At 35.8% G+C, this 14,797-nt stretch overlaps 1 protein-coding gene across 7 annotated transcripts in view; it reads right to left on the bottom strand.

The window, feature by feature from the left end:
• Nucleotides 1-14,797, bottom strand: part of LOC148948453 (membrane-associated guanylate kinase, WW and PDZ domain-containing protein 1-like) — a 163,814-nt gene that overhangs the window by 53,731 nt on the left and 95,286 nt on the right. For 6 of the 7 annotated variants that reach the window (XM_089094374.1, XM_089094380.1, XM_089094378.1 and 3 more), the window contains 3 exons: nt 12,497-12,682; nt 9,720-10,797; nt 605-769 (listed from right to left, as the gene is read on the bottom strand). In XM_089094374.1, coding sequence (XP_088950500.1) covers nt 605-769; nt 9,720-10,797; nt 12,497-12,682 — 1,429 coding nt within the window. Of the gene's footprint in view, nt 1-603; nt 770-9,719; nt 10,798-12,496; nt 12,683-14,797 lie in introns of all 7 variants that reach the window. The other variant, XM_089094375.1, reaches the window with a different exon arrangement.

Raw genomic sequence — 14,797 nt, 5'->3', positions numbered from 1 at the left:
TGAAAAGCAATTAGCATTTATTCCTTTAGTAAGAAGTTTCTTTTGTCTTTAATTAATTTTCTAAATTCTTTTCAGCCTTTAGCCATAGTAAGAAAAAATGGCAATGCTTTGTTAACCTAAACTACGTATCTTCCTATTCATGAGTTTACGTAAAACAAGTAATCTTGGACCTGAATCAGATCATTTCTGGGATTCATTCAGATCAATCCTCAGAGATGGGAGGAGGAGCATAGGTAACCCAGATTTGTCCGACAAACAATTATTTAGCTCTGGGACCGCTGTATATTACGATATCCTTTTGAAGTGGATTTATCTTCTTTTGTTCCCACTTTGAGCTGGTGATTTAGGAAGCCAACCCAGTAGTATTTGTAATTAGACAACCTTAATAGACTAAGAAAATTTAAAAGAACTTTTTTCTAGTTGAAGTCATGGCATTATATGGTTGGAGGGGGTACTTTTTAGAACCCAGATAGTAACATAGGTCCAAAAAGCTGCTTAGGCAGCACTAATAGAACGTTTTGAGCATTGTACGTATAAGAGTGACTAAAAAGTTTATGTAAAAAGAAAGGAGATAACGAAAAGCGTGACTGGTCAGAAACTCACCTGGGAGCCCTCTTCTGTACCGCCTACTATCCTGAAACCGAATCCCGATTCTTGGCGCAGAAGTGTAACGGTCATTTCAATCCAATCACTAGGTGAGTGCATACCATTACTCATTATCTGTTGACTCACTTGACGAGGAGGTGGATATTCACTAGGATAAGGCTCTCTAGAAAACAAAACGGACAATTTAAATAATTGTTTGAGGCATTGAGTAGGTAAAATGGGATAATTCCATATTTCAAGGTCCGAAGCAAAGAACACAGGCTGTTGAAAAGAATCGGGTCTCCTGCACTTTTACATGGCTCTTATAGCTAGACTCTTGCAAAACAGACACCGCATAAAGGTAATTACTTCGTTTATCAAAAAAAAAAAAAAAAAAAAAAAAAAAAAAAACAACTTGATTTTGTGGTATTAAAGCCTTTTCAGATAAGAAAAGCTCATAACGAAAGCACCACTAAGAGCATAGAAGGGTAGAGTAGACTTGAAGAGCGTATACAGAATTGCAACTATATTTGAAAACAAGATGCTACAGACCATTTGTCTCTCAGAGACCAACTCGAGTTCCCAGTTTTCCTCTTTCCATCTGTCTAAATTCTTATAAGAATAGTTGAATCTGTTCGTGTAGAATGCAATCGGGTTTAATTTATTGCTGGTGCGAGTGTTTGTACGGGCTGGCATAGCAGATAATAATGTGTCTAGAACTTCAAAGTAGAAGTGGCCAAAGTGAATCATCAACTGAAAACGGCACTCATTTAGACTTTGTGAATTTAGTGATTTCAGAGCGAAGTTGCAGTCAACATGTTTTCTGCAAGAATAGCTATAAAAATACCTTCTGGATCCTCTCCAAATCATCGCTTGGGTACTGAACATCATGTGCCCTTTTAGTTTCGGCGACCTACATTTTGGATATCTTCATGATTAGTTGCTTAACACTTTGGGGGGGGGGGGGCTTAAATATACTGGTTCTAATATTACCTGCCATAATCAGAGGGAAGACCCCCCCCCCACCCTGCCAAACAAATATGGACCTAAATATGCCTTTTATTCTGTCACTGCCTCCATCCCCTTTCGATATAAACAGATACCTCCAAGATAGATCATCTAATACCAAATGGCTGCTAAAATTCTAAAATTGCGGCATTAGGCCTATATACATCTCTGCCCATAAAACAAAAAACATATGTGTAAAAATGAATCTAGTCCAAAAGAAAAAAATTCACCAGCCACTGGAAAAGCAAAAAAAAAAGGTTGACGACTTCCTCCGACAATATTTTTACAAGTCTGAATTTTTAAAGAGTTTTGAGTTATTTGAGTTCTGAATAAGAGTTGTTTTACTAAAAATTATGCAAGTGTAATCTATATTACATTCAAACGGTCTTTACAAAACATTAGGTTTCACCTCGAAGAACCAATCATACTTTTCTTCAGTTTTGGAACTAACTTTGGAATTATTTAGGCAACTTCGACACTTAACTGACCTCATAGCTGAATAGTTATATCGGTTTTTATAACTGATACCTTTTTTAATAACTAGTGTTCCTCAAGTAATTCAGTAAACGAAGTCTAAACTAAGAAAAAAAATAGGTTGATTTGGCTTGTTTACCATAGGACCAGTCATGTTTTCACCACACAGAAAGAAGCCAAATGGATGACCGTGTAAACATAAATACTAAATACATAAATACTTAGTCTTCGAACTAAGTTTGGAATTATTTAGGCAACTTTGACGCTTAACTGATCTCATAGCTGAATAGTTATATCGGTTTTTACAATTGCTACCTTTTTTGATAACTAGTGTTCCTCAAGTAATTCAGTAAACGAAGTCTAAACTAAAAAGAAAAAAATTAGGTTGATTTGGTTGTTTACCATAGGATCAGTCATGTTTTCACCACACAAAAAGAAGCCAAATGGATGACCGTGTAAACATAAATACTAATCGTTTCTGGGTGCTTCCCAAAAGCCTTAATTCTGATACTACAACAAACACCTCATTTCAGCACCGACTCTTCTCAATACATTAAAACTTTTTTTTCTCAAATGTACATACGTTTGGGATTTGAAGCTTTGGACATCAAAACTATTTTATCTCATCTTGAGGGCTAGACAAAAGCCTTCACTGCAAAACAACTACTTATTAATGACAATCAAGAAATCTAAAAAGTAGTGGGACAAATAAGCTATATAGCCTTGTTTCTCTTATCTTGAAGGGAAGACAAATATCTTGCTTCTACGAATACCTCTTCACTAAAACAGTCATAAACCCAAAACATATTTCTCATACTGGGCTATGTTATTAATGTTATTACTTGATAAGATAAGATGTATTTATTTGTTTCCTCTTTGTATTTATTTTTTTTTCATTTTTTTTTTGGAGTATATTTAACCTACTTAATTAATTTAGTCTATTTGTTCTATTTAGTTTTGTTTTCTATAGTTTTTATTTTATTTATATTTTCTTTTCTTATCCTTTTTGCTGTTCTGTCTGTGAGTAAGTGATCATTTTAAATCTTCTTTTGTTTTTCTTCTCTGAGTAAGTAACTCATTTGTCTTCCCCTTCTTTACAGGCCAATGAGCTTTTGGGGGAATAGTAGCATGTATCATTGTATGTGTATTTAATGAAGAATAAATTTTATCTTGTTATTATTGTTATTACTTGATATCATAGGCAGCGCAATAGCGCTGCCTAAGTAAAAAACGACGTTGGTACAATGTATTATTTATTTGTTTCTTTAGACCAGGGCACTTTGTATCGAAAGAGTTGTCGTAGAAACTTCGAAAAGGGGTCATTTGATTGGAAATTGGAAGGGCTTGTGTCCTTTTTAATACCCAAAAGTGATTGGAATGCAAATAACACCCCTTCCACGCCAACCATTTCCCCAAACACGTCCAATCAACTAGATCAAATAGATAATTTTTAGAGATAGCCATTTTGTTCAACGACCCGGAAATTATGTCTTTGAGGATGACACTCACCCCACATCCCTGAGGGCAAGGATTGTACATTATGCCCTGGGGCATTTAAGGTTTTTTATAGAAAGCTTAGTCGTAGAAACTTCAAAAAGGACTCATTCGATTGTAAATTGAAAGGGCTAGTGTCCTTTTTAATAGTCGAAAGTGATTGGACAGCAAATAACCCCCCTCTCACGCCCACCATTTCCCCTAACACCTCCTATCAAAATTTTGAGACATCCATTTTGTTCAACGTAGTTGAAAGGTCCAAAAATTATGGCTTTGAGGATGACACTCCCCCCCCCAGCCCTCAGGAGAAGGTTGTAAGTTATACCCTGGGGGCATATAAGGTTTTCATAGAAAGCGTTGTCGTAGAAACTTCGAAACGGGCTCATTCGATTTCAAATTGCAAGGGCTAGTGCCCTTTTCAACAGTCAAAAGTGATTGGAGGGTAACAAACCTTCCTATTACGCCCACAATTTCCCCAAACACATCCAATCGAAATTTTGAGATAGCCATTTTGTTCAACGTAGCTGAAAGTTCTGGAAATTAGGTCTTTGAGGATGACAACCCCCCTCCCCTCCCACAACCCTCAGGACAAGGGTTGTAAGTTATGCCCTGGCGGCTTATACGGTTTTTATAGAAAGGGTCGTCTTAGAAACTTCAAAAAGGGCCCATTCAATTGAAAATTGTGAGGGCTAGTGCCCTTATTAATAGTCAAAAGCGATCGGAGGGCAAATGGTCCCCCATGCCCATCATTTCCCCAAACATTTTCCCAAACACTTCCTATCAACATTTTGATATAACCATTTTGTTGAACGTAGTTGATGGGTCAGGAAATTCTGTCTTTGAGTACGACAACCCCCCCCCCCCAACAGCCATCAGGGCTAAGGTTGTAAGTTATACCCCGGGGGCATATAAGGTTTTACAGAAAGCGTTGTCGTAAAAACTTCAAAAAGGGCTCATTCGATCGGAAATTGAGAGGGCTATTGCCCTTTTTAATAGTCGAAAGTAATCAGAGGGAGAATTTCAACACATTTCCAACATTTCCGATCAAAATTTAGATATGGCTATTTTTTCAACGTAGTTGAAAGGTAGTGAAAAGGGCAATAGCCCTCTCAATTTCCGATCGAAAGAGCCCTTTTTATGTCTTTGAGGATGACAGCCCCCCACCCTTTATAACCCTCAGGACAAGGGTATTAAGTTATGCCCTTGGGGCATATAAGGTTTTTATAGAACGTTGTGTCGCAGAAGCTTCAAAGAGGCCTCATTCGATTGGAAATTGAGAGGACTAATGCCTTTTTACAACTCGAAAGTGATCAGAGGGCAAATTACCCCTCCCCCCGCTCATCATTTCCCCAAACACTTACAATCATAGTTTTGAGATAGCCATTTTGTTCAAAGTATTTGAAAGGTCTGGAAATTATGTCTTTGAGAATAACAAATCCCTCCAGCCCTCAGGGCAAGTAAGTATTGCTCTGGGGGCATACAAGGTTTTTATAGAAAGCGTGGTCATATAAACTTCGGAGGGAGCTCATTGGATTGGTAATCAGACGGCTCTTGTACTCTTTTCAAGATTCAAAGTGATTGGAGAGCAGCTACCCCCCCCCCTTTTTTTTGAATGTTTCTTTTAAAACATTAAAAAAAATTCTTTTAAATGTTTTCACTTTTATAACTTTAAGAAATCAAAAATTAATCAAGATTTTAAGGAATAAATATCAGCATATGTATATTAAACTGATAATACAAATTCATTTCAATTTTTTTTTCAGTAAAGTACAAACTATATTCTGGCTTTTAGAAAGCATAGGGGTTTTAAGCCCTACTAATATTAATTTCTGCTCGTTTTGAGTTTGACTCTGTAATTCTTTTAAATATCTGTTTGTTTTGGGCTTTATTTATTTATAGATACTGATTTGTGGCAGTTGTATGCTTGGTGAATTATTTGATTCTATTTTTGTTCATTTTTGGTTTAATAGAGTTCTTTACTTTTTTTTTTTTTTTTATTATTTTGTGGAAAAAGTTTTTTTAATTAATCATGTAAAAGTCCAAAAAGCATATTTACATTATATATCTTACCACCTTTTGATTTACCACTGCCGAAGTGTCGGTTGATGCGAAAATCACACAGTATATTCGGTTTCTCGGTTGAGTAGTCGGTTGATGTGTGTTAGCTGCAAATCCTACCAACCATAAACAATAAAAGTACAACAATAAATTAAATTATTAAAAATTAGAAAGTACTAAAAGAACAAATTTAGAAATTAGAAATCAAGAAGTATATTTAGAAATCAAATGTAGAATAATTTCTACTTAGCATGGATTGGAACTTCATACTTCGCAAGTTGCGCAAGTGAAACAAATATCCTTTTAATTTAGCAGATTCTATGTCGAACTTGAGTGAATTTTCAGTTAGGACCATTCTCCCTAGTTTTACTTATTGTATTATTAACCGAGGTTTACGGCACGTCAAGAGTATCCATCATTGATAGGAGGTAATTTTATTATTTTCCCCCATTATCATTAGTTATAACATAAAATAATTATTATAATAAATATAAAATAAAGGCCTTAGTTAGTGGTAGGGATGTGGATTTGCTGGCTGATGTAGGTCGATTATCTTGAACAATTTTCATTCATGGGACGTGATACACAAGTAGAGGAAGTCCAATAATTGAGAAATACATCCAAAAGGAAAAGAACCGATACCCGCCACAGACATTCCTGGTATTAAAAAAGATAAAATCTAGAGATAATGCCCTTAGCGGACACCAGAAACTCTACAGACGGCCAAATCGATCATAGAATAATTTTTTCACAGTAGATTTTAAATTCATGTCATATTTTATATATGTCTGTCGGATAATAAGTAGTTATTTCGCAAGCTTAACCAGGTCTATTACCACTCTTGTCTAACTTTTGTCTTATTAGCCAATTTTTAGCAAATTTAAAAACTATCTACCCACTACAGGTGGCATCTTTCAATTATCCTCCCCCATTATTATTAATGATAGTATACAGCAATAGTAATAAAGGCTTTAGCTAGAGGTGGACGAATTGATGTTTTGACTGACATATTTCAGTTGATTCGTGCAAATTTCAGGTTGAAGACGCGCTCCATCGGGACATACTGGCCCTTGACATGTCAGTATAACCAATTATTAGTCGAATTTAACCACAAACAAATTCTTAAATCAGGGATAAAATCCCAAAAAAAGAAACCCGAATATTATTTAAAGATGGATAGTTTCTGTGTCATTGATTTTACTCAAATAAAAAATATAGTCTAAAATAAGATTAAGTATTAGAACCATTCTCCATTTTTAAACTTTTCAGGGGCAATTTCTGGGCAAAAACAAAAATTAAGTTTTGAATCGCTTGTATGACGTTGTGGCTGAGAAATTTGTGCTCCGAATTGTCTGAGATGCTCTGAAGATTCGTCGAAAGTCCAGACAAAAAAAAACCTTTGCGCTGAGCCCAGAAGAAATAGAAGCACTTCAAATTTATCAGGCAAAGACTACAAAATAAGTAACATTTTTGCCCCCCCCCCTCCCTGGATCCATCTTAGGTCTATTCACGCCTGAAAACCGCGATTTTCTTCTTTTTTTTTTCTTTTTTTTTTTGTCTGTCAAAATTTTTATGGTAATATCGCATTTTGTCATTATTGCTACCATGAGCCGCAGAAGTAAATAAGCAAAATAAATTTGACATTATGTTTTTAGCTTATTTTTTGCCATTTGCCAGTCACGTTCCTTTTATTTTAATTTGGCACCCACTACTATGAAAAACTGCATAACTTTATGTGGAGTTCTTTTTCATCAAAAATTGTATTCCCGATTTTTCTAATTTTTAAAGATATATACAGTTGTGTAAGTTTCAAGCTAATCAATTCAAAGAATCAGGATTAATTTTCACTGCCCTTGCACTTTAACTTCTTTCCCAACTAAATACTAAATCTGTTCTAACAGTTTCGTTTACTGAACTGGTTTAAATTTTAAGTACACATCTCAAACATTTATGTTCCGTTTCAACATTGCACAGCTCAAAATCGCTGCTGAACTCACACAATTTGTTCCATTGGAAAATTTTCCACCAAATTTTCTGAAAAATAAACAAATGGAAAACTGTTTAGACTTGCGCACATATGAATATACTTAGTGGATCACTGAAGACGTAAAGTCTTATCACACTAAGGTGCTAATTGGTACCGCATTAAGGTAGCCTCAATATCTCTTAAGCTTCGGGCAAATCCAAAATAACAAAGCTATTAAATTTCTGTGCGAAAAGTGTCTCTCCATGGGCAGCGTTATTTTTCAAGTTACCACATTTACCGATACAATATACCAATATAGTAATATCAAAGCGGTAAAAATCTATATAACTACGAACTATAAACAGTTTCGGTAGTCGTAGCCAAGGCTGTATCCAGGAAGAGGGGAGATACCGGGTTACCCCCCCCCCCCCCAAAATCTTTTCCAACTCGTTAAAGTCACAAAAATACTTACTAATAAGATTTTAATGCGCGTTTACCCCCCCCCCCTCCCGCGAACATAAATCCTGGATACGGCCTGGGTGAGGGCCGTGAACACATAAATATAATTAATAAATATAATAACAACATGCACGTTATTTACATGCGAGTGACCCAACAATAAAAAATGCTCCAGTTGAATTTGTTTAGGAGTGTGTTTAGGAGCAAAAGCTTGGACAATTTGTCAGACACTATTTTTCGCTTTTAGAGTTTGCCACTATATAGAGATGAGGAATGACTTATTACAGGGGAAATGTATGATAATACATAATCGACAAAATTAATGAGCTCAGATATTGGCTACAGTAATTCAAAAAGCTGCATGGTAATTAATATAAACCTTACAGGGGAGTACAAAAACTGAAAACTGATGCTTTGTATCTTGTTTTCTTCTTTTTAAATTAGGGAGCAATAGCTTGCACAAGGAATGCTGTTAGAATTTTAATATATGAATAAATTCCACATTATAGGATATATATAAGCATATATAAGATATCGAATATCCTATTTCCTAACTAGTTTTGTGCCTGAAAAATAGGATATAATAATGCAAAAAAGGAAAAGAAAAACACACACGCCCACAAAAAAACAATAGCAATGTTCATTTTGTGAACCAAAAGGCAAAATAAATCGGATTAAAGCATTGATAGAGCTTTAATTTAAGAGAAAAGCTTTAGATCTAAATTTTAGAAATAGTAGCATAGACTGATCAATAGGGATGGTATGGAAGTATATACTGATCTAGGGAGTTCCCTTGTGTGCAATTATGACAAGCGTTACTTCTTTTCTTTTTCAAAAAAAGTTGTAAGTATATTGCAGATTTTCTAGCGGATATAAAAACGAAACTATAACACTAAACCAGTTACCAGGGTTGCCAACCGGTAAAAAAAAATCAGTAGATTTCAGGATTTTTTGGTTGCTTTATTGATTTCCTTCAATTATCTGGTGATTTATGTACTTGTTAGTGATTTTTGTGTTTAGGCGATATAAAAAATCACTAGAAATAGAGATAAATCACTGGGGGTGGCAACCCTGCCAGTTAGTCTCTGGCCCAAGACTACCAAACTTTTTTTTTTATCCAAATGCTGATTGTTTCTCCTATCCAGTGCATACAAAAACCGCTAACGAACCCTTAGGCCACAAAAGTTCACTTCCAGAAAGTGGCAGGTGCACTCTTTGGTCTATATAATGACCACAAAATTGGTTTTTAATTAATTATTATATTTATATTTCATAATTCAATTTACTTGCTGTGTAGTTTACATAGTTTCGACAGTATCAATTGTGTCGTAGTTGCGTTTATTTTACTTAGTTCTATTTAGGAATTTTACAAATTTAGAAATTCCTTTTCTTAATTTTTACTAAATTTTAAACGTCTTCTTTTCTTGCTTGAGAAACTGCTGTGAATTGTATCTTTTAATGTTAAGATTTTTTTTTGCTCCACCTTGGATGCTTCAAAAATTCCATAAACAAAGTAATAAAAGCTTAAATAGGTTTTTTTTTAAGTTTTTCAGCTGTGTACATACTACCTATTGAACTATTACAGTCGAAGCTGTTCATATTGCAACTGGGCTGAGACATGAGTAAATGAAATGAATTAAGTTAACGAAATGAAAATAAAATGAATATAGTATACCTTCTATCAAGAGATTGTTCTTGTCTCCAGTCCGTTTGGTATCCAGCAGGTCCGCCATAATACCCACTTGAACCAAATTGAGTCCCATAGCCCGAATCCTGCCTCACCAACTGCCCTGGTCCCAAATCATCTTCATAATACTCTTGCTGATAATAGGCAGTATCAGGCTGATATTGTCTGGTATTCATTGGTTTTGGTGGTGGGGGTGGCCGAATTCTTTGATTATACTCATCATATCCATTTTGGTAAGTTTCTTCAAGCTCTCTTCCAGGCGACTTACTCCGTTGTTTAGTCCTTGAATAAGGATCTTCATCGACATGCACATTTGTAAACTGATTTACTATGTCTCCAACAGGAGTCCTTGAAAATTCACGAGGGATGCTTGCCCTATTTTCGTACTCATTCGGGGTTTTAGATCTCTGTCGGGTATCAACTAATGGGGTTTTAGGTCTTGTAGGGACTACCTCTTTTGTCTGTGCACTATATAAATCAGCAGTAGGTGTTTTAGATCGATACAGCCCAGCAAATGAAAACAAAGGCTTCTTTGTAAGGCTTGAATCATCTTTAGACTTTTTCCACTTATTCTTACGAGGGCTATTAACACCCCCTCGTTGTACAGTAATTGTTGCATCTTGTCCTTTTGGACAGTCTTTCAGTAGCTGAACAACCTCACTATGACTCAAAGGCCGCATGTCAATACTATTAATGTCCACTAATATATCACCCTCTTGCAAATTTTTACACCTTGGACGATCTAAAATCTTTTTCACTTTTTGTCCATTTGCACTATCAGCAATTGTAAAACCAAATCCCAAATCCCCCTTATTAATCCTCACAGTTAAGTATTCAATAGGCTGTAAACTTCCTGCTGATAAATTCAGGTCTTGTTCAGGTTCTTGTTGAAGTATGTCTGCACTTCCTGGGCGAGATGAAGCCCTAGGTCGGTTGTCTTGCTTACCCATAGTTTCTGGTACTGACCTCGAAATTCGTCCGTTTTCAGACCAGCCCATGGAAGGTTCTTCTCTCATTGTCGACCCAGGTCGCGATTGTATCTGTCCTTGCTCCTCAACATAAGGATCTAAGAACAAAAACAATAATCAAAAAACTGTTCGTTTCTTCTTTTTTTTCATGTTCTAGAAATAAAACGCCATTTTATTTTTGTTAAGAATTACGAACAGATAAAATAATGCAAAGAAATACAGTTGAAACATGACATTAGCAAGAAAGGGTGCAAATAGAAAGAGATCCAGGGGCAAATATTGAACTATTTCCAATGTTTATATAAGTCTTACGCGAAATATCGAAGTAACCAAGACCTTGCGCAACAAAAGCGTTATAGCTATACCGTGTAATTGGAGGGGTGAGGAGAATCTACTCTACCTCAAGGCCTTCAGAAGAAAATAAAGCTATTTTTGAAAGTTTCCCAGGATAAAAAAAAATACCCTGAAAATCGCCTTTTCGTCTGTGGACCTCTCTTCGGAAAATTACTTAGTCCCACGAACAATCAAAACTGTACACAGAACCGTCAAGTATTGGAAAGGGGAAAATCCACCCACCCACCAATGTACTCGCTCAGTCAAAAAAGAAAAATCATTCCGTTCAGCTATGGTAATAAGCTCGACGATTTTAACCAAACCGTAATTGATAAGTTAGTAAAGATGAATAGTAAGTCGTAAAATCTCCCCTGAAACATATACCTAGGAATATAGATATTGGAGAAGTGCGGCTTTTCGCTAGATTGAAAAGATGCTGTGCTGTGTGAATAAAACTTGTCACTTATACCTTTAAGAAATACGGTGGCTATGATTTGAGTCCAATTCTAAGCCAATTCGTGCTATTTTCATACAATTATTCTTGCCTTATGGTTAGGGGAGGTTTGGAGATATGAACTCGAACGTGCACGTACATAAGATTTTTTTTGTGTGTGTGTGTGGGGGGGGGGCAGGGCAATAATTAAAACAATGAGCAACAATTCGGGACAATTTATGATTTCGGCGGGCCCAAGCCGCAAGCACCCCTCTCCCTTACGTACGTTCCTGATCATGGAATCATATTTTTTTTTACAATTTAAGCTGTAAACCCATTCCTAATAGTTCTTCACATAGCTCAATAGCTTTCCAATCATAGGCAGCGCAATAGCGGTGCCATTGAGAACCAGGAAAGCCCGCCCAAGACGGGCTTTCCACTGGTTCTCAATTGAGTTTGTGGCTCATGAAAAAAAGAAACGAAAATAAAGATAAAATGCACACTGTCAATGCCTAATATCAATTTTCACTTTTACAGGTTCAAAGAGTAGCTGGGAGGAATTTAACTTCATTATTAAAATTTACGTTATCCAAGCCAAATGATAATGGGATGAGACAAATTAATAATTACCTCCTATCATGGCTAAATAGTCGTTGAGAATATCAAAACTCGGCTAATAAGACTACAGGTATGACCAAGGGTAATGTAGAACAGTTCGATAGCTCTAAATTCGCTTAAACGTTGACCATACAAACTTAATAATTGAAAAAAAGATTTTACATAAATTGTAAATTAATTACTGATTATACTCATATCGACAAAATATTAAAATCTAGTATTGAGTTAAAGGAAAAATATTCGATTCGGCCCCCAGCATAATTTCCGATGGTCGAAAATGAAACCATTTCTAAATTTCTTCTTTAGTTGTTTACTAGTGATTTCTGTTAAGTACTGTTTTGTTATTGTTTTTTCGTCATATTCATCAGACTTAGTAAACTTATTCATTAAAGAGCTAAAAAGTGAAAAAATACCAGCAGATACAGCAACTGTGGTGACAATTTCTGTATTTGGGTCATTCAAATCAAAGGATAAAGGGTAGCCTCGACACACTTCCAGCATCACTGCTTCTCCAGGTGCAATCCGTTGAAACATGGAAACCATATCATGATGAGTGAAACCAAGAACACAAACATCATTGACATATACAATAACGTCACCTAAAAAATGGAAATGCACAATAGCACATACTTACACACGCAGTGACCGAAGAGGGGGATTTCCCTAAGATTGGTTCAAAGGAAAATTTATAAAGTAATTTCAGAGCAAACTCACACACTTAAAGTGCATTCCTTAAGCATCACCCTTCCCCCCCCCCCAAAAAAAAACCTTATTTTTTTTAATGGGCCGGGACTGTAACACGCAGAGAATGAAATTTACAATGTATCTGGAGATAAAACATGGATCAAATAGTATCGATCAGATTGAACCCTAAGTTTTTACATTAATACATTGAAAACTACGAAATCGGCAAGATTTCTTCAGCCCCCCCCCCCCCTATTAGACATCCCTCGTGTTAGACAGGTTTAGGTATTCTCAATAGTTAATCTAGATCAATCCCACTGGCTAAGAAACTATAAGTAATTCAACTAATTGGATACCTAATTCCTTGGCACATGAAAAAGTATGTAATCGACATATCAATTTAAATGACTGTATGTACGTTTTTTTCTTTAAAGTTTAAGAGTGATGGTGACTTGGTATTCGTTAAGCATCACAGTCGGTTTGAAAGGTCTCAGAAAATGCTAACTTGTTTCTGATGGGTTTTAATATTTGTAGCTGAAAAATTCTAGACTATTTTACATTCACAAGTATCTTATATTACAAAATGGCTATGTGAAACAACCTCTATAATACAAAGATAAAGTGGCGGGCCTTCATTGCGAAAACATATTGCACCATTAGCCTTGTATTTTATTTTTACAGGGATTTTTCAGCCAAAACGATCCTTTAAAAACTTGTGGCACTTTTGAATATGTTCAGTTTTATTTCTTTATCGTTTTTTTAAGAGTCAAGAACATTAGAAAAAAATCAACTGGACATCCTTTGTCTATCTGAACTGGTAGCAAATCTTTTTGTTTTATTCCAATGAACGAAGTGAATTACCCAACTTCCACAGGAAACAAATGCTTTATATTAATGAAAGATGGAATCCAACATCAGAAATACTACTTTTCAAATTACACTTGCCTTAAAAATGAAAAATTAAGATACAAAGATAAACTGTCTACCATTCAAACAAAACGCATCTCAAATTCATCCGTGCTTTATTATGTGTCAGTCTTTAGTAAGTCAGATGTTTTCCACAGAGATTACCTGTGGACTGTTTTGAGTACCCGACTGACTGACCGCAACTCAAACAGTAAGATGTAGGAAAAATGCGGTTCCATCCCGCTTTCTAGGGCTATAATGCGAAAAAGTATGACATGGCTAGGACACGTTCTGCAGACGAAGGATGACAGATTGCCAAAGATTTTCCTTGTCGGCCAACCGTCTAGGGCCAAACGAAAAGTACATCGTCACCGAATGGTTTGGGAGGAGGCCGTAAAAAACATTTAAGGGATATGGAAACTTTTTGGGATGGTGTAAAGAGGGGGACTTGAATACATTGGGATGGAGGAGAAGCGTGCGTAGCTGTGTTGACCTCAGGCGCCTTTGTGCTGCACTGATTTAGTAGTAGTAGTAGTAGAAGTCCAGTATTTAGTTTTTTCTTAAGTTTTTATACTGCAAGTACGAGCGAGGTTTAGTTGGAATCATTCGTAACTATGACACCTATGTGATTACTATCACTACTGACAACCCATAACAGTCCATTGCCACCTGAGCCAAAAACACCACAAAAGCTGGGTCAGTTTCTTGGTCGTATAATAGTTGCAGTAGTAGCTGCAGCTTAGTAAAGAGAAAGCCACACCCCATGGTAGCCAAAAGTTTAAAAACACGTTATGAGAAAAGCTGTCTAGAGAGATAAATTTTTTACTTAAACCTGACAGATCTAAGATTATTTAGAATCGCCCTAATAGTAAAAGTTTATGGCGAAAACAGTTCGATGGGAATTCCGAAAATAGCTTGAAACTCCTTTAAAATAGCGACGGATCAAAATAAAGTGCGCAATTGGAATCATCGTGGTAAAAAACCCTTTACTTGAGGTTTTCAAATTGTTTTCACGGAGACCTTAAATACTTCATTTATAATATCCAATAGAAATAAGAGGATGTGGGAAACAACCTTCCATTTTAACCCCAATCTCATTTCCTTTGGGTATTCGTAACTTTTTA

Source organism: Artemia sp. Qi Xiang Cuo, chromosome 9 (assembly GCF_049724085.1).
Source record: "Artemia sp. Qi Xiang Cuo chromosome 9, ASM4972408v1, whole genome shotgun sequence".
Classification (NCBI taxonomy): Eukaryota; Metazoa; Arthropoda; class Branchiopoda; order Anostraca; family Artemiidae; genus Artemia; species Artemia sp. Qi Xiang Cuo.
Note: the sequence above shows the minus strand (reverse complement) of the source record. Positions and strands in the feature narration are given on the sequence as shown.